The sequence below is a fragment of the Eriocheir sinensis genome, chromosome 57 (genome assembly GCF_024679095.1).
Source record: "Eriocheir sinensis breed Jianghai 21 chromosome 57, ASM2467909v1, whole genome shotgun sequence".
NCBI lineage: Eukaryota > Metazoa > Arthropoda > Malacostraca > Decapoda > Varunidae > Eriocheir > Eriocheir sinensis.
This window is the reverse complement of record NC_066565.1, coordinates 3,612,446-3,635,688: the sequence shown is the minus strand read 5'-3', so window position 1 is coordinate 3,635,688 and position 23,243 is coordinate 3,612,446. Positions and strand designations below refer to the sequence as shown.

The window sequence follows — 23,243 nt, the reverse complement described above, 5'->3', positions numbered from 1 at the left end:
CGAACAACAAAAATAACAAACAAAGGGAAACAAAAATTAACACAAAGAAACACAAAACAACAAAAAATAACAAACAAACACAAGGAAACAAAAATTAACACAAAAACACAAAACAGCAAAAACAACTAACACAAGGGAAACAAAAATTAACACAAAAAAACACAAAACAACAAAAATAACAAGCAAAGGGAAACAAAAATTAACACAAAAAACACAAAACAACAAAAATAACAAACACAGGGAAACAAAAATTAACACAAAAAACACAAAACAACAAAAACAACAAACACAAGGGAAACAAAAATTAACACAAAAAACACAAAACAACAAAAATAACAAACACAGGGAAACAAAAATTAACACAAAAAAAATAAAACAACAAAAATAACAAACACAGGGAAACAAAAATTAACACAAAAAACACAAAACAACAAAAACAACAAACACAAGGGAAACAAAAATTAACACAAAAAAAATAAAACAACAAAAATAACAAACACAAGGGAAACAAAAATAACAAACACAAGGGAAACAAAAATTAACACAATAAATAAAACGACAAAAATAACAAACACAAGGGAAACAAAACTTAACAAAAAAATCTAAACCCCAAAAAATAACAAATAGCCAAACACAAATAAAAAAACAAATATATCAAACAGGAAAAGCAAAAGCCAGCAATCACACACACACACACACACACACACACACACACACACACACACGTGGCGAGAAATTAATTACAAACGTGATCTGAAGGAACTTGTTTCTCCTAAGTGTTTCAAAATGTTTCGTTCGTTTCTTTTTTGAGAGAGAGAGAGAGAGAGAGAGAGAATTTAATAAGCAGTGAAACATGAAATCAAGAGAAAATAAAGTCTCTCTCTCTCTCTCTCTCTCTCTCTCTCTCTCTCTCTCTCTCTCTCAGTTCTACCTTGTAAACCTGAGATGAAAACGGAGTAAATTAGTTTTGATGTACCAAAAATTCTGATATAACCTAATGAAACTATTTTACGTTTTTGAGTCTAAATTTTGTCCAGATTAAAAATTACAACTGCTACAATAACTCCTACTACTTGTAGTAGTAATATTGAACCATTGAACCAATACAGAACGGCATTTGTTCCGTGCGGTATTTTGTTATCTGAATGGTCAAGCAGATAAAATTCAGTATCTTAAAATTGTAGTGAGCGCATTTTTCGGTTAATCACAAAACCAGTCCGTAAAATTTGTCAAGGTTTGTCCTAAAATACGTGTGAAATACGCGACGTAACGTCCCTCCCGCCTCCCTCTTGCCTCCACCAGCAGCGTGCTGCGGCTGCCACTCATGGCATGCTCGAGAAAATTTAGGGTTGGCACCCGTTCCTTAAATATGGATCCATTCCCTGTATTGAGAGATATTGCATTTTTTTTTTTTCTGACCTCAACAGGACAACCCGAGTTGTATCATTCAACAAGAGCAGGAAGAGAAGGAGGCATGCATGCTGGGTGGCCCTGGAGTGCCAAACCCATGAACAGCCCCAGAAATTGTGCTTTGATTGCAAATAAAAATGAAATATAATATTTTAATTCTGAGTTCGGCAGTGTTAGCTAACATTTGAATAAGTAGTCGGCACAGACGACTGTGCCGACAGGAAACGATAAAAAATTGAAAAATGGCCCTGTCATAAGACAAGTCAAGACTGTTGACGACAGTCTTGACGACTGCCCCCGACCTCCCTCAGACCTCAACCGGAAGTGACGGTTGGTCCAGACCCTTGCCGACTCTTGTCGTGAAAGTTTATCATGGAATACTCTTTCACGCTAAAGTTATATACTCTCCTGCACCGTGCACGGCACCCAGAGACCTGGCCAGGGCACCGCCCTCTTGTAGACTCCCTAGGTTATGTTAAGACAGAAGAGGAGGACATTAGGAAAGGCCGAGGCTGATGCTGATGATGATAATCTAATAACTACTCTTACTTATGATTATTATTATTATTATTATTATTATTATTATTATTATTATTATTATTATTATTTCTATTGTTATTGAAGTTCCCCCGTCCAACGATCGTATCCCCACGCAGAAAACGTGTGATATTTAAGGCTGACTGCTTCATTTTTCTCCACCACCATACCCTTGTTGCTGCCTTTGCCCCATCCTCTCCCCCTTCCCCATCATTATCTCACCCTCCCTCTGTTTTATGTTTAAGAAATAAGAGTAATACAAGAAGAGGAGGAGGAGGAGGAGGAAGGGAAGGGAAAGAGGAGGAGGAAGAGGACGTTAACATTTTTTGCCCTACATTGATTAAACTTTTATCATCTCCCGCCTTTGAGTAGCGAAGAGAGCGATAAGGTTACATTGTTTTACGTCTGTCTGTCTATTTGTCTGTCTTTGTCCGTCTCTCCGTTTGTCTGTCTGTCCGTCTCTCCGTCTGTCTGTTTGTCCGTCTCTCCGTCTGTCTGTTTGTCCGTCTCTCCGTCTGTCTGTTTGTCCGTCTCTCCGTCTGTCTGTTTGTCCGTCTCTCCGTCTGTCTGTTTGTCCGTCTCTCCGTCTGTCTGTTTGTCCGTCTCTCCGTCTGTCTGTCTGTCCGTCTCTCCGTCTGTCTGTTTGTCCGTCTCTCCGTCTGTCTGTTTGTCCGTCTCTCCGTCTGTCTGTTTGTCCGTCTCTCCGTCTGTCCGTCTCTCCGTCTGTCCGTCTCTCCGTCTGTCTGTTTGTCCGTCTCTCCGTCTGTCTGTTTGTCCGTCTCTCCGTCTGTCTCTTTGTCCGTCTCTCCGTCTCTGTTTGTCCGTCTCTCCGTCTGTCTGTTTGTCCGTCTCTCCGTCTGTCTGTCTGTCCGTCTCTCCATCTGTCGGTTTGTCCGTCTCTCCGTCTGTCTGTTTGTCCGTCTCTCCGTCTGTCTATCTGTCTCTCCGCCAGTGTCTGTTCATTTCCCCGTCTGTCTGTCTGTCCATATCTCAGTCTGTCTATCTATTCGTCCGTCCGTTACCAAAATATCCAAAATATCACAAACACGAATCCAATTATCCAAACAAGCAACCGTTTTTACGTTCACCTGTAAATTTACCTGTTATATCACCTGTCACTTTACCTGTTATATTACCTGTCACTTTTACCTGTCGTTTACCGTCCACTCCACTTGTCACTTCAATTACTTCACCTGTCGCTGACCTGTCATTTCAGAAGCCTCACGTCACCCAGCTGTTGCGTCACCTCAGTCTCTCAAGCTCTCCCCCACTATCTCATCTCTCCGGTTCGCTTCATTAGTTTTATCTGGAGGCCACTCAGGACATCATAACCTTATCTTTGTTTCACCTCGAGCACCTTTACTTTCCCATTGTTTGATTGTTTTTTACCTGTACTATGCAGGTGAATATTAGTTGGTTTGTCGGTCATATTTCTTTATGAACTTGTATTCGTTCAATAATAATAATAATAATAATAATAATAATAATAATAATAATAATAATAATAATAATAATAATAATAATAATAATAATAATAATAATAATAATAATAATAATGCTACAATGAAATATGAAAGCTTGTTCTTGCACCCCTTGTATGCAGGTAAATGTAATAAATGAGAAATCCTGCACCCCTTGCACGTCGGTAAATATGATAAATGAGATAACCTGCATAGCTGGCATGTCAGTCTATATCAGGGGTTCCCAGCCTTTATGTTCCTCTGTACCCCTTGGGCATTTTTATATGTTCCCGTTTACCCCCCAAAAAAAGAAATTGTAATATTTTGATATTGTTTTATAATGAAATCTGTATGTGTAGACTGATGATATAATTTAAAAAATAGTTTTGCTTACTAAAATGAGGGAAAAAAAAAAAAGTGCAATTTGAATGCAGATTACACCACCATGTATTGTACAGTAGTGGTTATTCTCTTGGACCCAATGTACCCCCTGAAAAGTGCAAATGTACCACTGGAGGTACATGTACCCCAGGATGGGAACCCCTGGTATATATGATAAATGAGATAACCATCACCCCTTGCGTGTCGGTAAATGTGATTGAAGAGATAACCTGAACCCCGTGTATGACAAATAGTCGATAATGGATCGCGACGGGACCGTGCCGAAGTTCATCCACCCCTCGACTCGGCCCCACAGCGGTCAGGTCAACTGTGTACCACTCATTATACAATGTACATATCTGTAGTACTGCACCAACAATGTTATCAGCGCCTGTCACGTCACCTCTTGTCGCTTAAGTTGTTCGTCCCCGGGGACTTTGTACCAGGACTTTTTAATGATTTTTTTTTTAAATCAAGGTTTGACAAAGCTTCTACGTAATCTTGAAGCCTTATCTAGTCAGTGTAGCAAGCGTTTTACACGATATCCGTCAATAAAAACTTTAGTGACGTTTAAAGACCCCCACACACAAGCGCGACCACATGGTTTACAGTTCATGAAACCATGCAGGGGCGAGATCTGACAAGGCAAGGACAGGGAAGGTCACCAACAGCAAAAAACACCAGCCCGGCACGTCCTCGCAGCAAGCCTGGCAACACTGAGGGAGCCGACGCCGGGTGCCCTCGACCTTGGGTGATTACTGCCTGTCATAAGGGGGGCAGCTTTATAACGTTTTTCTCATCACGCCGAATGTTACAATTCACACTGTATAGGATCCTTGACGACTGGACCAATTACAATGACCTGTGTAACATTTGAAAGAGTAAGGCCTGCAGATTTCTTTACTAGAATTTTTTTTAAATAAACGATGATTATTTTCTAGACTCAGGTTTGCAAGGGTTTGTTTGTTTGTGTGTGCGAGAGAAGTATAACGCCCACAATATTAAAAGTCTTTTGATGCATTTGGTTGGGGTCGTATTATGAGACTTCCCCGCCCAAGAACACATATTTAACAATGCTTTCGTAGGAGTTGTGGGCATTTCCAGGGGTAGTTTTATGACCCTGGTGGTAGTCTGACCCTTCCTCTGTACCATGAACCTAAAGAAACACTCATTAGAACCCGATTGATCCCCTCTTTGACCTTTAGAAATAGCTGATGTGATATGGCAAAGTGTCTTGTAATACCAGCCCAAGACCCCAATAAAACCTCCCCTTCTCCTTGGAGCGTAGGAACCAATTAACTTGTCAAATGGAAAAGTCGCTGGGTTGTCGTGGCCCAGAGTCGGCACAGCGTGAACGGAGCTTAAGTTTCAAACAAAGAACAGACAACTCCACTGAAGCGTACAGTATACGTTAGTGTTAAAACGATGGCAGTTAATGATGTGTATGAAATTTCAATGACAAAATCCGCCATTACATTATTATTATTATTTTTTACGCTCCCCACTAGTAAACAGCTCAGCGCGCACCACACTTCGGGAACCACTGTGTTAGGGGACACTCTACGGATGGAAGAATAATTACGATAAAATCCTTACCCACTGACCTCTCTCTCTCTCTCTCTCTCTCTCTCTCTCTCTCTCTGATGTTGGTGATAGGTGATAGAAGGAGAATAGAGGAGGGAGAAGAGGAAGAAGAGGAAAGAAAAAAATGTAAGAGAAAGGAAGGGAAGAGGAAAGGGAAGAAGGAAGAGGAAAGCAAGGAGTACCAGAGGATAAAGGAAGAAGAAGAAGAAGACATAAAGAGGAGGGAAGAGGAGCAGAGAGAGAGAGAGAGAGAGAGAGAGAGAGAGAGAGAGAGAGAGAGAGAGAAATGACGTAGGAGTTGTGTGTCTGAGTGCATACGTGTGTGTGTGTGTGTGTGTGTGTGTGTGTGTGTGTGTGTGTGTCAAAGCGACGGTTATGGGACAAAACAAGCTATAAAAAAAGGTCCACGGTTCCCCGCTCCCACGATAAGGATACAGAACATTACAAGTGATCAATTTATGTTAACTTGATGCTCCTCTTGTGAGTGTTTCAGTCATAGGAAGGAGAAAAAACGGAGGGAGGTTGGGAAGGATGAAAGAGTGAAGGTGTTGCTAACTTTCACCGGGGAAGGGACGCTGCTGCACCGCCTCCCGCAGGGTGGTGTGACTTGCGCGTTTGCGTCAGACAAACTTGAAAAGAGAGAATGTCACTCTGACCGTGTGGAAAGGATGTACTGGGCAAAAAAGTTCGAGAACCACTGCAGTGTAAACTCTTCAATGAGAGATAAGCAGCGTGGCCGTGAGACAAGAGTAGAAAGGAATGAAAACGAGAAGATCCTGCATATTATAACTCTTGCAAGAGGAAGTTGGACAGCATAGGAATGATCTTGGGAAAGGTCGTTTAATGATAGCAACAGCCTGCTCACACCTGCTTATCAAGATACAGATGTTCCCGAGTAAACTAACCCCCACTACCTCACCGCCCATCACTGTTACTGTAACCGAGGAAACATCGTGGACTATCCTCTTACTCTTATTAGTATTTGTTTAAAACCTTGTACAGGGGTTGTTTGATTTAAATCAAGTTGATTTAAATCTGATTTAAGTAAATTTAAATCCTTTTTTTAAATCATTAATTTAAATCAAGATTTTTATTACTTGATTTTTTAATGTCATTGATTTAAATCTTGATCTTATTGTTGAGCAACAACATAGAATGGAGAAGTAAAAAAAAAAAAAAAAAAAAACTAACTTTGATATCAATATTTTCCCTGTCAACTTTTAAAAAAAATAAAAAAAATAAAAAAATCCTGAGCTGATGATGATTAGTTCACTGTACCTATCTCCCGTGAGCCACACTCCAGTGTCCTGGAGCAGACCAAGACTGGCCGCCTTCCTGACGGCATCTTGCTGAGGCAGTGACGGTTTCAGAAGTATTTTACAACATGAACCACATGTTCTTTTATGTTGCCAATTTTCAAATCATGAGCCAATACATTTAGAATGTGTGCAGGGCAACCATGGGTTAGCACCTTCAGTTCATTTGCTTGTTGTAACTGTTTTCTCATCTTGTTGACACTGGCTGCATTAGATGCTTAAGTCTGACCTCATATAGCAAGTTTCTCACCCCTTGGACCTTTTTTTATGCCTCCATGGTCTAGTGGTTAGCGTGCCTTGCTACGAATCCGCGGCCCTGGGTTCGAATCCCTACCTGGGCTGCAGTCAGCGTGCTGCTCACCCAGCTGCTGCTCCTCCCTTTCGGGCTGGTCAATAAATGGGTGCCTGGGGAAACCTGGGGAGGGTACACTGTGGTAACCCGGATGTCACGCTGACCATGTCCCGGGGTGATGGGTTCTTCCCACCAATGGCTCAAGGGCCAGTGCCACGGAGATGAGCACTGCGGACATACGCTACAGGTGAGTGCTCACCTGAAGCGTATGTCCCCATTTGTACTCTTTTGCTTGGTTCCAGCCAATTGGTAGCGCAGGCAACTGTTTTATAGTGCCGCCATCTTGCTTGGCTAATCCCCCCCACCCACCCCCCGAGCTTCATTCGGTCCTTTTTAGAGAGTTTCGCTGGAGTCCGGTTGATGGACGAGGGCAGCATGCGGGTAGTCTTGGCCCCTCCAAACGCTCAAATGAACTAAAGAAAAGACATTAAAAGGGACAAAAAACACCAACAATAGGAAGTGGCAGTAAAGGAAATATTTGAAATATATACCCTATTTTTCAAAGAATCACTTCACATACACACATGGATCATCCACAGCCTTTTCTGATACTTTCCTTTGAAGCTGCATTCATCTTTCTTTGTGCAGTTTCAGTGAGGACATGTCCAAAACATGACATGATTTGGTTATGCTGTTAACAGACTAGAGAGTTGTGGCGTGGTGCTGGCCATGGCTGGCTGGCTGGCTGCGGCTGGTCAGTCTTAGGACTGGCTCAAACAGCCAGCCAGGTTACTTATGGTGATGGAATATAAGAACACTCCAACAAGTGTTTGAAACTAATGAAGAGAATATAAAGGTTTACAATCATTTAATTGTTTTTATTAATAAAAAAAATAAAAAATAAATCGATTTAAATAAAAAAAATCAACAACCCTGCCTTGTAATATTCGATAACCATTAGTATGGGTGAACTATTTCGTCACCTCCTATTGCTATTACCACCGTGTAGAAATATGATGACCTACTATAATTATTTTACTATATTCACCATTATTACGCTCAACCCTCGTCACTATCTCACTCGTATCATTACACTGTTTGTCTAGATAAAGGCTGGACAACGTGACGAGACACACTGCCGAGGAGGAGGAGGAGGAGGAGGAGGAGAAGGAGGAGGAGGAGAAGGAGGAGGAGGAGGGAAAGAGGGAGAGGACTGCTGCAAGTCATCATGCAGAGCAGACTTTATACCTCTCTCTCTCTCTCTCTCTCTCTCTCTCTCTCTCTCTCTCTCTCTCTCTCTCTCTCTCCTTCGTTTCTTCCCTCATGATTTCTTCTCCCTTTCCTTCTTCCCTCCCTCCCTTCCTACTCTCCTTCCCTCCCTCCTTCCTTCCCTTCACCACCCCACTTACTCCTCCCTTTCCTCTTCTCTCCCTTCCTCTCTCCCTTCCTTCCTTTTCCTTCCCTACCTACCCCTTTCCTTTCCTCTTCCTTGCCTCCTTCCCTCTTTCTCTCCCTTCCTTTCCTCTCCCTTCTCTCACGATTAAACAACAAAACGAAACCATCACCATTACCCCCAATAAACGCAGCAACAATACCCAAAATGGCACCTCACCCCCTGCAAGACGAGGCCCCCCGCGAGGGTATATAAGGCGGAGGCAGACTCATTGCGACCGTCAGTCTTGCCGAAGGAGGTTAAAGAGGCAGAGCTAACGAGGAGATAAGGGATTAAACACCATGGCCCCATCCTATTCAGAGGTGAGAGAGAGAGAGAGAGAAGGGATGAGAAAGAGAGATAGAAAGAGGTGTAAAGATGAAAGAGTGAAGATAATGGTTGACTCTTGCATATCGAGGTTGGACAGTGGTGGTTGAGATACTGGTGTTAATAATGCTGGTAATGGTGATAGCGATGATGATAAAGATATGGAGGAGGAGGAGGAGGAGGTGGAGGAAGAGAGAGGGGGGGTATGGTGCCTTAAAAAAAATATGTAGGTTATTTTTTTGGTGTGTGTGTGTGTGTGTGTGTGTGTGTGTGTGTGTGTGTTGGTAGTGGTTTTGTTTTGTTGTTTAATCGTGAGAGAAGGGAGAGAAAAGGGATGGAGGAAAGGAAGAGAGAGAAAGAGGGAAGGAGTCAAGGAAAGGAAAGGGGTAGGTAGGGAAGGAAAAGGAAGGAAGGGAGAGAAAGAGGGAAGGAGGCAAGGAAGAGGAAAGGAAAGAGATAGGTAGGGAAGGAAAAGGAAGGAAGGGAGAGAAGAGGAAAGGATTAGGTAGGGAAGGAAAAGGAAGGAAGGGAGAGAAGAGGAAAGGGTTAGGTAGGGAAGGAAAAGGAAGGAAGGAAGGGAGAGAAGAGGAAAGGGTTAGGTAGGGAAGGAAAAGGAAGGAAGGGAAAGAAGAGGAAAGGGTTAGGTAGGGAAGGAAAAGGAAGGAAGAAAGGGAGAGAAGAGGAAAGGGAGGAGGTGTAAGCAGGGTGGTGAAGGGATCAGATTACAAATAAAAATGTTCAGCTGTCACCTCCTCCTCCTCCTCCTCCTCCTCCTCCTCAAGCAATCCTTTACCTCATCTCTTCATCTCCTCCCTTCCTTCGCCCTCTCAGATCCACTCCTCCCCCTTCCCCTTCTCATCCACTATCAAATTTCCCTCATTGTGTGTGATCAGCTGCACCAACACCATCACCCCAACGCACTTAAGAGCCGATTTCACAGTCCAACACAGTCTTCGTAACAGCCCGAACCAAACTATAGAATCCCCTACAATCCAAAACGGTGAGGTCTTCGATGCCACACTAAATACACAAGACTTTTCCTGTATAGTTTCATCAAATTTGTGAACTTCAATATAAACACCAGACACTATACAAGGAAATTTCGAAGGCTCTGGTATTGGTTTGGGAGCTTACTAATCCATCATAGGGAACTGTGAAACTGGCCCTAAGCTTCCCCCTCCCCCACCATATCTCTACAGAGCATGCACAAACACACCACCACCACCACCACCACACCAACTCCCCCAACTCCTTCACCCTACCACTTCTCAACACCACACACACACACACATGCACAAGACCTTTCCTGTATAGTTTCATCAAATTTGTGAACTTCAATACAAACACCAGACACTATACAAGGAAATTTCGAAGGCTCTGGTATTGGTTTGGGAGCTTACTAACCCATCATGGGGAACTGTGGAACTGGCCCTGTGTGTAATTGCCTAGGGGGTTATTTCCTCCCACACTAAGAACATTGCATTTGTCGATACTGAATAGCACCATCCACCTGTCCCCCCACTAGTTCATCAGCATCACTCTTACCCATCCTCACAACCACCACCACCATCACCACCCCTAGCACACCAAGCACCCCATCCTTCACCCCTTCCCCTCCCACCACAGACACATCCCCACCCGCATTCAGCCTCACCACCACCACCAAAAACAACAACACCAACAACACTCCAAGCAACCCCTCCTTCACCCTACCACCCCCCATCACCACTTCTCAACACCACACACACACACACACACACACACGCACACACCACCACCACCACCGCCATTAGCTTATCACACGCACCCAGCCTCTCCACCACATCCACCACCACCCCTACCCACACCAAGTTCCCTCTCCTCCCCTCCTCCTATACCACTCTTTGATACTATACATGCACTCCACCCCCCCACCCCCTTGGTTATCTCCCCAATGACCCCTCCCCCATCCCCCCAACACACCCCTTGCATACATATCCTTACCTTCTCCCCCTAAAACACACCCTTCACCCTCTTTATTTCCTCCCTTACACCCCCTTTCTCTCCCCTCACGACCCTCCCCTCCTCCACCCGCACCTCCCTTACACCCCCTTTCTCTCCTCTCACGACCCTCCCCTCCACCCCCCACCTCACTTACACCCCATCTCTCCATCCCCACACACACCCTATAGCCCCACCCCTTTCACCCATCTCCCTCCATCCTCCACCCCCACCCCCCAAAACCCTAGGCCTAGAACTTCCTCCCTCTCACCCCACCTCCCACACTACCCTCCCATCCCTCAACACCCCCTACACATCATGACCTCACTCACACCCCCTCTCAACCTCAACTCAAAAATCCCATCTGCCCCCTTCACACCCACACCCACACCCTAACACCCTATCTCTCCACCCCACCCCCGACACACACCCTTGCACCCTCTTCAATATCTCCCTTACACCCCATCTTCATCACGCGGCCTTCCTCTCCCATCAACACCCCATCTCTCCACTCCATACACCCTACACCCTACACTTTTTATTTCCTCCCTTGCATCTCATCTCTTTTCACACCTCCCCACACACACACACACCCTTCCCTCTTAATTTCCTCTCTTACACCCCATCTCCCTATCTCCCATCTCCCCACACGACTCCTCCCTTCCCTTCCCCTAAACACCCACCACTCCAACAAACCACCACCTCTCCCCCGTCTCTAACACCCACTCCCCTCTCTTCTCCCCTCAGATCGTAGGCACCGCTCGCCGGGCCTACGCGGAGGGCAGGACCCGACCCGTTGAATTCCGCCGAAAGCAGCTGCAGCAGTACAAGAAGATGCTGGAGGACCACAGGGATGAATTTCTGAAGGCGCTGGCGGAGGATCTGAACAAGGTAAGAACAGGTGGGAAGGTGGGTAAGGTGGGTAAATAGATGGGGAGGTAATGAATATAAGGGAGGAGATAACATAGGAAAATAGGGAACACTTGAGTTGGATAAGGATAGGTAAGGACAGGTGGGGAGGTGGGGATACAGGTGGGTAAATAGGTGGGGAGGAAAGGAATATAAGGCAGCAGATAACATAGGTAAATACGGAACACTTGAGTTGGATAAGGATAGGTAAGGACAGGTGGGAAGGTGGGGATACAGGTGGGTAAATAGGTGGATGGGTAAGGAACATAAGGCAACAGATAACAAAGGAAAATAGGGAACACTTGAGTTGGATAAGGATAGGTAAGGATAGGTGGGGAGATGGGTAACCACCAAGAGAAAATACAGACGAAGGAAGGTTGTTACTGAGTTTACTAGCAAAAGGGATGAAAGATTGAAGATGCTGGCTAACTCTTGCATAGGGAATTTGGACAGTATAGGGATGAGAGAGAGTTGAAACCCTTGTGTAGCAGGGTGACGGGGAGAGGGGGGGGGGGGAGCCAAGCAGATAGCAAGTTCGGAAAAGCAGTCACCATGAAAAAGACAACAACAACAACGACAACAACAACACCTATCCCCACAGCCCAAGCTCGAAGCCGTAATCTTCGAGGTGGACTTCGCTATGAAGGACGCGGACTACCTGCTGGCTAATCTGGACAAGTGGGTCAAGACGGAGGAGGTGCCGTCTGTGGTGCCCGGGGACAAGTCACTCATCTTGCGGGAACCCTACGGAGTGTGCCTTGTCATGGGGGCCTGGAACTACCCTCTCCAGCTGGCCCTCATCCCTGCTGCTGGTGAGTTATGGGGGGACGGAGGGTGGAGGGGGGGAGAAGTGGTTGAGGGAGATGATGGGGAGAGGGAGAAGGGGGTGAGGGATGAATGGAGGGATGCCACAAGGGAAGGGGAGGAGAGTGGTGTGTGTGTGAGGGAGATGATGATGAGAGGGAGGATGAGAAAGGAAGGAGTGAGGGTATGGTGAAAGAGGAATGTGGAAGGAAAGGAAGGAGTTAGGGAATGGTGAAAGAGGAATGGGGTAGGAAAGGAAGGAGTGAGGGTATGGTGAAAGAGGAATGGGGTAGGAAAGGAAGGAGTGAGGGTATGGTGAAAGAGGAATGGGGTAGGAAAGGAAGGAGTGAGGGTATGGTGAAAGAGGAATGGGGAAGGAAAGGAAGGAGTGAGGGTATGGTGAAAGAGGAATGGGGTAGGAAAGGAAGGAGTGAGGGTATGGTGAAAGAGGAATGGGGTAGGAAAGGAAGGAGTGAGGGTATGGTGAAAGAGGAATGGGGTAGGAAAGGAAGGAGTGAGGGTATGGTGAAAGAGGAATGGGGTAGGAAAGGAAGGAGTGAGGGTATGGTGAAAGAGGAATGGGGAAGGAAAGGAAGGAGTTGGGTATGGTGAAAGAGGAATGGGGAAGGAAAGGAAGGAGTTGGGTATGGTGAAAGAGGAATGGGGAAGGAAAGGAAGGAGTTGGGTATGGTGAAAGAGGAGTGGGGTAGGAAAGGGAGGAGTGAGGGTATGGTGAAAGAGGAATGGGGAAGGAAAGGAAGGAGGTGAGTGATTACGCAGAACAAGTGTGAGGAAGTTAAGTTGACATGATACAAACTCAGTCGCAAAAAGTTAAATAAAAAAGGGAGAGAATGATCTAGGATGACAAGAGGGAGGAGGAGGAGAAAGGAGGAAGTTAGGGTATGGTGAAAGAGGAATGGGGTAGGAGAGGAAGGAGGTGAGTAAATAGGAGAGTGAGTATGGTTAAGTCGATGTATTACAAACTCAGTCGTAAGAAGTTAAATAAAAAAATCAATAAAACCAACCAACTAACCACGCCTTCAACAACGAGCCCAAAAAAGACAAATCAGCCATATTATTGTTGACGAAGACTTATATAACGTTAAATAATCAAGCATAATTGTGAGGAAGACAAGTGTTAATAGCACAAAAACTGAGCTAGATGATCGGCGTCGCCTGACCCTCCAACACCCCCCCAACAATTTATATTATGCAACTAGGGGTCTAAAATGGAAAATGCTTAAAAGTAAAGATGGCGCCACTATAAACACTTGCCTGCGCCACAACGGACTGGGGCCGACCATCAGGCCCTACTATGAAGGCCGACCGGCGCCACAGGCCAAGACGTAAAAAAAAAAAAAAAATTAAAAAAAGCTGACTTTGTTAATATGCCATGTTGTAGGCTTCATCAGGGCTAACAAATGTTATTATACAATGTCATGTCTACAATGCATGGGTAAGCCAGGAAAACAACTTGAAAAGAACAACAACAACAACAACACTAAGATGGACAATTTGTTGATCGGCCTCTGCGACGCCGATAAAAAGGTAACGGTGTCACCCCCCGCCCCTGACACCCGCCTCAGCTCACCCCCCGCCCCTGACACCCGCCTCAACTCACCCCCCGCCCCTGACACCCGCCTCAGCTCACCCCCCGCCCCTGACACCCGCCTCAGCTCACCCCCCGCCCCTGACACCCGCCTCAGCTCACCCCCCGCCCCTGACACCCGCCTCAGCTCACCCCCCTTCCCTCCCAACAGGTGCAATCGCGGCTGGTAACGCGGTGGTCATCAAGCCCTCGGAGGTGTCCCCCGCCACCGCCGCCGCCATCGCCAAGTACCTGCCGCAGTATCTCGACAAGGTGGGTGTTGCTGTTGTTATCATTACTGTGGTTACTTTTTTTTTTTTACTGCATATGATCCTCACCTTCCCTCCCTATCACCTCCCCATTCTCACCCTTTCCCCCAGGAGTGTTTCCCCGTGGTGCTGGGCGGCGTCCCGGAGACCACAGAGCTGCTGAAGGAGCGATTTGACTACATCTTCTACACGGGGTCAACAGGCGTGGGCAAGATTGTACAGAGCGCCGCCAGCAAGCACCTCACCCCCACCACGCTGGAGCTGGGCGGGAAGAGGTGAGTGTAACTTGCTTCCGAACCGACCAGTTTCTTTCGCTGTGTAAGGATGGTTTGGTTGGTTGGTTTTCTCCATGTATATACATAAGAACACAGTGAGTCTGCAAGAAGTTTCTCTTAAGAGAAGAGTCCTCCGTGAAAATATGAAAGTAATTTTCAAAAAATACGAAATTGAGTTATATGGTCTATGGCAACATCCTTTCCTTTGGCTTTCGAATGGTAGATCTTTTTTTCAGTCTGACATAAATTTAAATGCCAATAGCGAGGAGATTTAAATGGCTGCTGCGTGGGCGTGGCACGCTGACTGCGGGGCATTAGCTGGCGTGCCAAAGTATGGAATAAATGTTGAAAAATCAAACATGCAGCAATCTTCAGGGTGAAGTTTGTAACCCATGTAACAGTTTTGGAACACAATTTGGGTAGGCGGTGGCTGAGTGCTTATCGTGCGTGCCCCGCATTCATTACGTGATGGACGACGCGGGTTCGAATCCGCCGCTACCACCTGGAATTTTTCAGTCACCGCCGAGTGGCTTGAAACTACCCACATGCTGTCCTGAAGACCACCCATCAACCCGGACTCTGGAGGAAACCGTCCAAGTGAACCAAGAACGAGCTCCGGGGGGCAGCATGAGCCAAGAAAAGATGGCGCCACTATAAAACACTTGCCTGTGCCTTGATGGGCTGGAGCCGAATACCATCTAGGCCCCTCAAGAGAGTATAGTACCTACACTGGGCCGAAGAACTTTAGCAAAACTTTAATCGCGTTTTTCTCGAAACTAGTAAAAAACGAACAAAAATATTTTTTGCTTTTATTTTCTGCACGACTTTCATCAAATTTTAGGACATACAAGATCATATATTGTACTAATATTCTACAAGATGTTTTTTTTTAAGGCATACTTTCGATATATGGGAAAATTATCCAAAAACAATTTTAAAAAATATATTATTTTTTACAGATTAAAAAAACATTTTCAAAAAAACATCTAGGCAAATTGTTGGAATAACAATGAATTATCAGATGTGCATGTCACAAGAAAATCAGTAAACAAATGGCTGAGAAAAATTCATTAAAAATTTTCATAAAAATAACGAAAAATAATTTTCTTAATTTTTCATTTCATCTGATCAGCTTGAAAGTTTCATATGGTAACAAAGGTACTAATATATACAACATATAAATTATTCATGACCATAGATGCAATTTTAATCCACGGCAGACTTTCTCCTTAATGAAGCCAAGCATTATGTTCGCTTTATTCGTTGAACTAATGCATTGCTGAGTGACTTCGAGGTTTGACGTGATTTCGACACCCAGGTCCTTAGTACGCCATACCCTTTTGAGTTCGGAGCTCCACTTTTCATAATCAAACCTCTGATATTTTCCAACTTGATGCAGCTGGCACTTGTCTATATATAAGAGCATCTCCCATCTATCAGACCAAGCTGAAATTTCATGATAAGTGATACACGGAGAAGAGACATCCTCAGGACTAGTGCTTCTCTGGCCTCCTTACAAGCACCCAAGTAAACCTTCCTATAGTGAAACCAAATTGTCGAGTCCGTTTTGGCGTTGGCTCCCGCGGGTCCATTTCTCCCCTCTGCTCTGCCACACAGTCATATGTTACCTATAGCTTACATATGAGAGGAAGGGATAGGTGTTGGGAGTGTGTGGCAGAGCAGAGGGGAGGAAAGGACCCGCGGGAGCCTACGCCAGAACGGCCTCGACATATTTGGAAGACTTATAGCACATAAACAAACGTCATCCCCTCCCTGCCTCCCTCCAGCCCCTGCTACGTGGACAACTCGGCAGACCTGGACATCGCCGTTCGCCGCATCCTTTGGGGCAAGATGTTCAACCTGGGCCAGACGTGCATCGCGCCTGACTACATCCTCTGTCCCAGCGCCGTGCAGAGCGCCTTCGTCGACAAGTGCAAGGCGGTGCTGAAGGAGTGGTATGGAAACGAGGCCAAGAAATCCTCCGACCTCAGCAGGATTGTGGCCGAGAGACATGTCGAGTGAGTATCCTTGAGATCCTACACTGTTGTCCTTCACTTCTGCCTTGCTTTTAGAGAATGATGGGTGAGCTTTGTCAATATTTGTACGGGTTCCTACTGGGCCAAGGACATGCAGAGTGAGTATCCTTGAGATCCTAAACTGTTGTCCTTCCTTGCTTTTAGAGAATAGTGGGTGCTCTTTGTCAATATTTGTACAGGTTCCTACTGCGCCAAGGACATGCAGAGTGGGTATCCTTAAGAGATCCTAGTGTTATCCTTCACTTCATCCTTGCTATATGTGGGGTTAATGGAGGTCCTTTATCCATATTTATCCTGGTTCCTACTCCACAAAGGACAGAGTGGATATCCTTAAGAGATCCTAGTGTTATCCTTCATCCTTGCTATCCTTCACTTCATCCTTGCTATATGTGGGGTTAATGGAGGTCCTTTATCCATATTTATCCTGGATCCTACTCCACAAAGGACAGAGTGGGTATCCTTAAGAGATCCTTCATCCTTGTTTTATGAGGGATAATAGCTACTCTTTATCAATATTTGTTCGGGTTCCTACTGCATTAAGGACAGGTCGAGCGGGTATCCTTTATATGAGATCCTACACTGTTATCCTTCACCTCTTCCTTGCGTTTGAGTGGTTAATGGCTGCTCTTTGGCTATTTTTGTTTGGGTTCCTATATTGCTCCAAAAACATATCGAGCGGGTATCCTTTGTATGAAATCCTACACAGTTATCCTTCACCTCTTCCTTACGTTTTAGTGGTTAATGGCTTCTCTTTGACTATTTTTGTTTGGGTTCTTATATTGCTCCAAAAACATGTCGAGTGGGTATCCTTTATATGAGATCCTACGCTGTTATCCTTCACCTCTTCCTTGCGTTTGAGTGGTTAATGGCTGCTCTTTGGCTATATTTGTTTGGGTTCTTATATTGCTCCAAAAACATGTCGAGTGGGTATCCCTAAGAGATCCTTCTGTGCTATCCTTCTCTTCTTCAATCCTTCATCTCCCCACCACCTTCATCACACATTTCATCCACCACCACCACTATATTTAACAACCTCATCTTGACTATGCGGTTCAGTTCTGGTCACCTTACTACAGAATGGATATCAAAATGTTAGAATCGGTGCAGAGGAGGATGACTAAGATGATTCAGGGGTTGAGAAACTTGCCGTACGAGGAAAGACTCAAACAGTTAAACTTGCATTCTCTAGAAAGGCGAAGGGTGCGTGGAGACTTGATCGAGGTTTATAAATGGATGAAGGGGGGATATTTATAAGGTTTTGTTGGTAAGAGAACCGGGTAGGACACGAAGTAATGAGTTTAAACTGGATAAATTGAGATTCAACAGGGACATAGACAAAAATTGGTTTACTAACAGAGTGGTGGATGAGTGGAATAGGCTTAGCAGTCATGTGGTGAGTGCCAATACAATTGTCACATTGAAAAATAGATTAGATAAATTCATGGACAGCGATATTAGTTGGGGTTAGATACACGGGAGCTTAGGTTCAAAAGAGCTGCCTTGTACAGGACTACCGGCCTCTTGCAGACTCCTACGTTGTTATGTTCTTGTCGTCTACCATCACCACCAACAACAACAGCACACCTTTCATCTCCCATATCCATTACCCCCCCTCCCCCACCTCACAACCCATTCTCCCACAGTCGTCTGGCCAACTATCTGAAGGACGGAACACCAGTGATCGGCGGGAAGTACGACAAGACCGCCAAGTGGGTAGAGCCGACGGTGCTCGTGGACGTGAAGGCAGACAGCCGGATCATGCAGGAGGAGATCTTTGGGCCCATCCTCCCCATCCTGAACGTGGCCGGCGCTGACGATGCGATAACCTTCATCAACAAGAGGTATGGTGGTGTGTAGGTGTACGGGACGCAGCGTTGCCTAATTGTCGTACTCTGAACATTGTATTTATGATTTTTAGGTCCGAAGACTGTCGTAACCACACAAACAACGCTAGAACATTAAAGTCAGCGTTAAAACTGTTATTTATTGATGCTTTTTGTGTTTTTTGCTAGAGTTATCGGTGGTCAGAAACTACGACAGTGCAATGCGATGAGTACGGTAATTTGGGAACGCTGATGGGATGTGTTATATTGGATGCTTTTTGTGTTTTTTTGCTAGAGTTATCGGTCAAAAAGTACGACAGTGCAATGCGATGAGTACGGTAATTTGGGAACGCTGATGGGATGTGTTATATTGGATGCTTTTTGTATTTTTTTGCTAGAGTTATCGGTCAAAAAGTACGACAGTGCAATGCGATGAGTACGGTAATTTGGGAACGCTGATGGGATGTGTTATATTGGATGCTTTTTGTGTTTTTTTTGCTAGAGTTATCGGTCAAAAAGTACGACAGTGCAATGCGATGAGCACGGTAATTTGGGAACGCTGCAGGGATGTGTTATATTGGATGCTTTTTGTGTTTTTTGCTAGAGTTATCGGTCAAAAAGTACGACAGTGCAATGCGATGAGTACGGTAATTTGGGAACGCTGATGGGATGTGTTTTATTGGATGCTTTTTGTATTTTTTTGCTAGAGTTATCGGTCAAAAAGTACGACAGTGCAATGCGATGAGTACGGTAATTTGGGAACGCTGATGGGATGTGTTATATTGGAGGAGAATGGGAGTGAAGGATGGGAGGAAGAGGTGGATGGGTTGTGTGAAGGAAGACAAGTTAGGAGAATGGTTCCCTCCGTCTCAAAAATGGAGGTAAAAAGCCAAACTACCCACAGAAATAATTAAATACTAATATAATGTTTACAATATCTCACACTAGACCTTGGCAAGTACAGGGTGGAAAGGAGAGAAGAAGACCAATTTAGAGGTGAATGGCTTATATAAAAAGGAGACAAGTTATGAGAATGGAGGTAGTCACGGCCGTTGTCACATGAACACCTGAGCTGGACTCTGTTTTTCTAATCTTTTCTTTTTTTTTACCAATCCATCGTCCATAGCCACCTCACTCTCCCCGTACCTGCCTTCCCCGCCCCTCCTCGTCCCCGTCTTAACGGCCCCAAAACTTTTAAGGGAAAGGCTGAGGAAGTGGGAATCTCCCTCCTGTCCAGCCAAAAGTGTTCACGTGACAACGGCCGTGACTGTATACAGGGTGGAAGGAAGTGAGGGAGACCGAGGAGGAGGTGGATGGGAAGTGTAAATGAAAACACATAATGAGATTCGAAGTACAAAGTGGAGGGAAGAGAGAGAAACCTAAAAGAACACTCACGGGGACCCGATTGACCTCCTTTTCGGCCTCTGGAAATGTTGATGCGGGAGGTGGATGTGTCTGGGAATACCGATCTAGGACACCAAGAAAGTACATGTTTTGATTCTTCACCTCCGCGTCGTCACCTCCACAATTAACACTTGCTCTTCTTTTCCCACCTGCCAGAGAGAAGCCGCTGGCCCTGTACGTCTTCAGCAAGAACAAAGGTGACATTAATAAGTTCCTCGAAGGTGTGTCCTGCGGAGGCTTGACGGTCAATGATACTCTTCACCACGCAGCCAGTAAGTGTAGTAGTAGTTGTAGTAGTAGTAGTAGTAGTAATAGCAGTAGTAGTAGTAGTAGTAGTAGTAGTAGTATACAAAACTCGGACACACCCAAGCATACACTCACACAATCTATCATCTACACACACACACACACACACACACACACACACACACACACACACACACACACACACACATATATATTATTTTTATTTTTTTCCCCTTTTTCCTTCCTTTCTTCCCACTTTCCTTAAAATCATAATAAAACTCAATATACTTCCCCCATTTTCCACACTTTTCATTTTCATTTCTCTTTCCTTCCTTCCTACCTTTCTTTCTTTCTTTTCTCCCTTCCTTTCTTTCTTTCTTTCTTTCCTCCTCCCTTCCTTCCTGCCTTCCTTCCCTGCACTCACAACCATCTCTCTCTCCCACCCCTAGACCACAACCTCCCCTTCGGCGGCGTCGGCTACAGTGGCATGGGCGCCTACCACGGGGACTACACCTTTAAGACCTTCACCCACTACAAGCCTGTCCTGATTAGGGAGTACGAGGCGGCCCAGGAGAAGATGTTGAGGTAGGAGATGCGAGGAAGAGAGAGGAGGGATGGGAGTGCGTGTCTGTGTGTGTGTGTGTGAGTGAGAGACGAGAATGTGAGTGAGGGAGGGAGGGAGGGAGTGACGAGGATGTGAAAATGAATGATTGATTAAGTTAGTGATAATGATTAGAAAATGATTGATTGAAGGAAGGAAGGATGGAAGGAAGGGAGGAAAAGAGGGAGGGAGGGAGGGAGGGAGGGAAGAAAGAAAGAAAGAAAGAAAGAAAGAAAGAAAGAAAGAAAGAAAGAAAGGAAGGAAGGGAGGGAGGGAGAAAGAAATAAAGAACGAAATAAAGAAAGAAAGGAAGGAAGGGAGGAAAAAAGAAAGAAAGAAAGAAAAGATAGAAAGGAAGGAAGGGAGAAAGAAAGAAAGAAAAAAAAAGGAAGGAAGGAAGGGAGGGAGAGAAAAAATGAAGGGAAAAGGAGGGGAAAAAACGGAGGTAGCCTAGTAGGGAAGAGAGGAAAAAGAGATGGAAAAAAGAAAAAAAGATATATGGAAACGAAGGAAAGGAGAATGAGAAGGAATGGGAAGAAAGAAAAGAAGAAGTAATCAGAGAGAAAGGAAAAAAGTTAAATGTTGGAAGAGAGGAATAAGAGATGAAAGGAAAAAAGGATAAATGGAAAAGAAGGAAAGGAGAATGAGAGGGAATAGGAATAAAGAAGAGAAGGAAAAATTTGAGAGTAAGGGAAGATAAATGAAGGAATAGAAAGAAGGAAGAAGAAGGGAAAAAAGTAGGATGGGGTGGGAAAGAGGAAAAGATGATGAGAGAGAGAGAGAGAGAGAGAGAGAGAGAGAGAGAGAGAGAGAGAGAGAGAGAGAGAGAGAGAGAGAGAGAGAGAGAGAGAGAGAGACTAACCCCCCCCCCCCCCATTCCAGTGCCCGTTACCCGCCGTACAGTGACGAAAAACTCAAGGTCCTGACGGCATAAACAACAACAACAACAACAACAACAACAACAACACCAACAACAACAAATAAACAGAAACGAAAAATAAAGGGAACAAAAGGAGTCCGCTGGAGGTTCGAGACCCTAACAGCACAAACAACAACAACAACAACAACAACAACAACAACAACAACAACAACAATAGCAAACAAACAAATCAACAAGTAAACAAAGCGGAACAAATGATGATGATGATGATGATGTTGACGGTGATGATGAAGTACACAAGCAAATAAAAAGGGAAAACGATGAAAAAGATGAGAATGGAGATGAAGGAGATGAGGAAGAAGAAGAAGAAGATCCCATAACACGATCTAATCCCTTTTCTCGTTCTCTTCGCCTTACCTAACCTAACGACTGACCAATAAACTTAAGACTTAATAAGAATAATTTTCTTTACCTGGTGGTGGTGGTGGTGGTGGTAGTAGTAGTAGTAGTAGTAGTAGTAGTAGTAGTAGTAGTAGTAGTAGTAATAATAATAATAATAATAATAATAATAATAATAATAATAATAATAATAATAATAATAACAATAATAATAATAATAGTTAATGGTGAAGAATGTGCAGTTGTCTCTACAGTAACAGCAGTACATATATTTATTCTTAAATTAGGCAACAAATTCCGAGAGACCTGCTAGAAATTTCGCTAAACTCAAAAGATTCCGCTTTCGGCGCACGGATGTCAAAGGGCAGCTGCCACTGAATATATCCTAGAACAAAGCTTTTCGGGGGCGCCAGGAAAGTAGTTTGTTTAATGGATTTGGGGTTTTCTTTACGTTGTTTACATTGTTTACGAAGAAGAAGAAGAAAAGCTAAGTCTATATACACCAAGTCAAGTCAAGTCATACGCAGGTTTGTGGGAGGAGACACGGCCGAGGCGTGGTTTATGCGTGACACTGCTTGGAGCCAAACTAGAGAATGTAGAAACAGGGATTTAGAGAAAACGAGGAAAGGCGGACTAATTTAAATCAATCACTTCAACATGCCCTCCCTCACACCCCACACCGACGTTTGTAGGCAATGGAATTAGTCACGCAATAGCACAACAAAAAGACATATTTGTTCGTCAGTGGCTTGCCTGAACGCGCTGTGAAAGGAGGCGAGAATGCACATACAAAGTGCACATACGACCCCAACTTTAGTCACCCCTGAACTGGCGGGTATTTTTTTTTTAGCTTCAAGTGACGTCATCCCGCTGCTCCGCCACAAAACTGCCTCCTCCGCGTACCGGTCCCAGTTTTGAAGCAGGATGACTTGACTTGGTATATATAGACTTAGAAGAAAAGATAAAGATAAAGGAGACGAAGAAAAAGAACAAGACCAAGAAGATACAAGAATGCAGGAGAATAAGGGACACAGGTGGCTGAAGGGACACAGGTGTTGGACAGGACCACAGAGGCGAGCCAACCCATCACACGTTATTCTGTCCTGCCTTACACCTGTCCTTCCCTCCTTTCTTCGTGTGCAGGTGTGCGAGGGAACCAATTACCGGAGCATTGTGTGTGTGTGTGTGTGTGTGTGTGTTTCCCTTTTTCTCACCAGCACATCTGACCTGACCTTGAAACACATATATATGAGACAAACAGACACAGATAGACAGGCTTTTTTTATGAAG

At 44.7% G+C, this 23,243-nt stretch overlaps 1 protein-coding gene across 1 annotated transcript; it reads left to right on the top strand.

Moving 5' to 3' along the window:
- The first annotated feature begins 8,582 nt into the window (after positions 1-8,582).
- LOC126984620 (aldehyde dehydrogenase, dimeric NADP-preferring-like) lies at positions 8,583-21,912 on the top strand. The gene is made up of 11 exons (XM_050838408.1): positions 8,583-8,735; positions 11,467-11,610; positions 12,230-12,440; positions 14,193-14,293; positions 14,401-14,564; positions 16,352-16,582; positions 18,244-18,441; positions 19,984-20,099; positions 20,523-20,658; positions 21,557-21,624; positions 21,655-21,912. Exons 1-10 carry the CDS (start codon positions 8,715-8,717, stop codon positions 21,606-21,608), a joined length of 1,374 nt encoding a protein of 457 aa, XP_050694365.1. The 5' UTR covers positions 8,583-8,714; the 3' UTR covers positions 21,609-21,624; positions 21,655-21,912.
- The last annotated feature ends 1,331 nt before the right edge of the window (positions 21,913-23,243 follow it).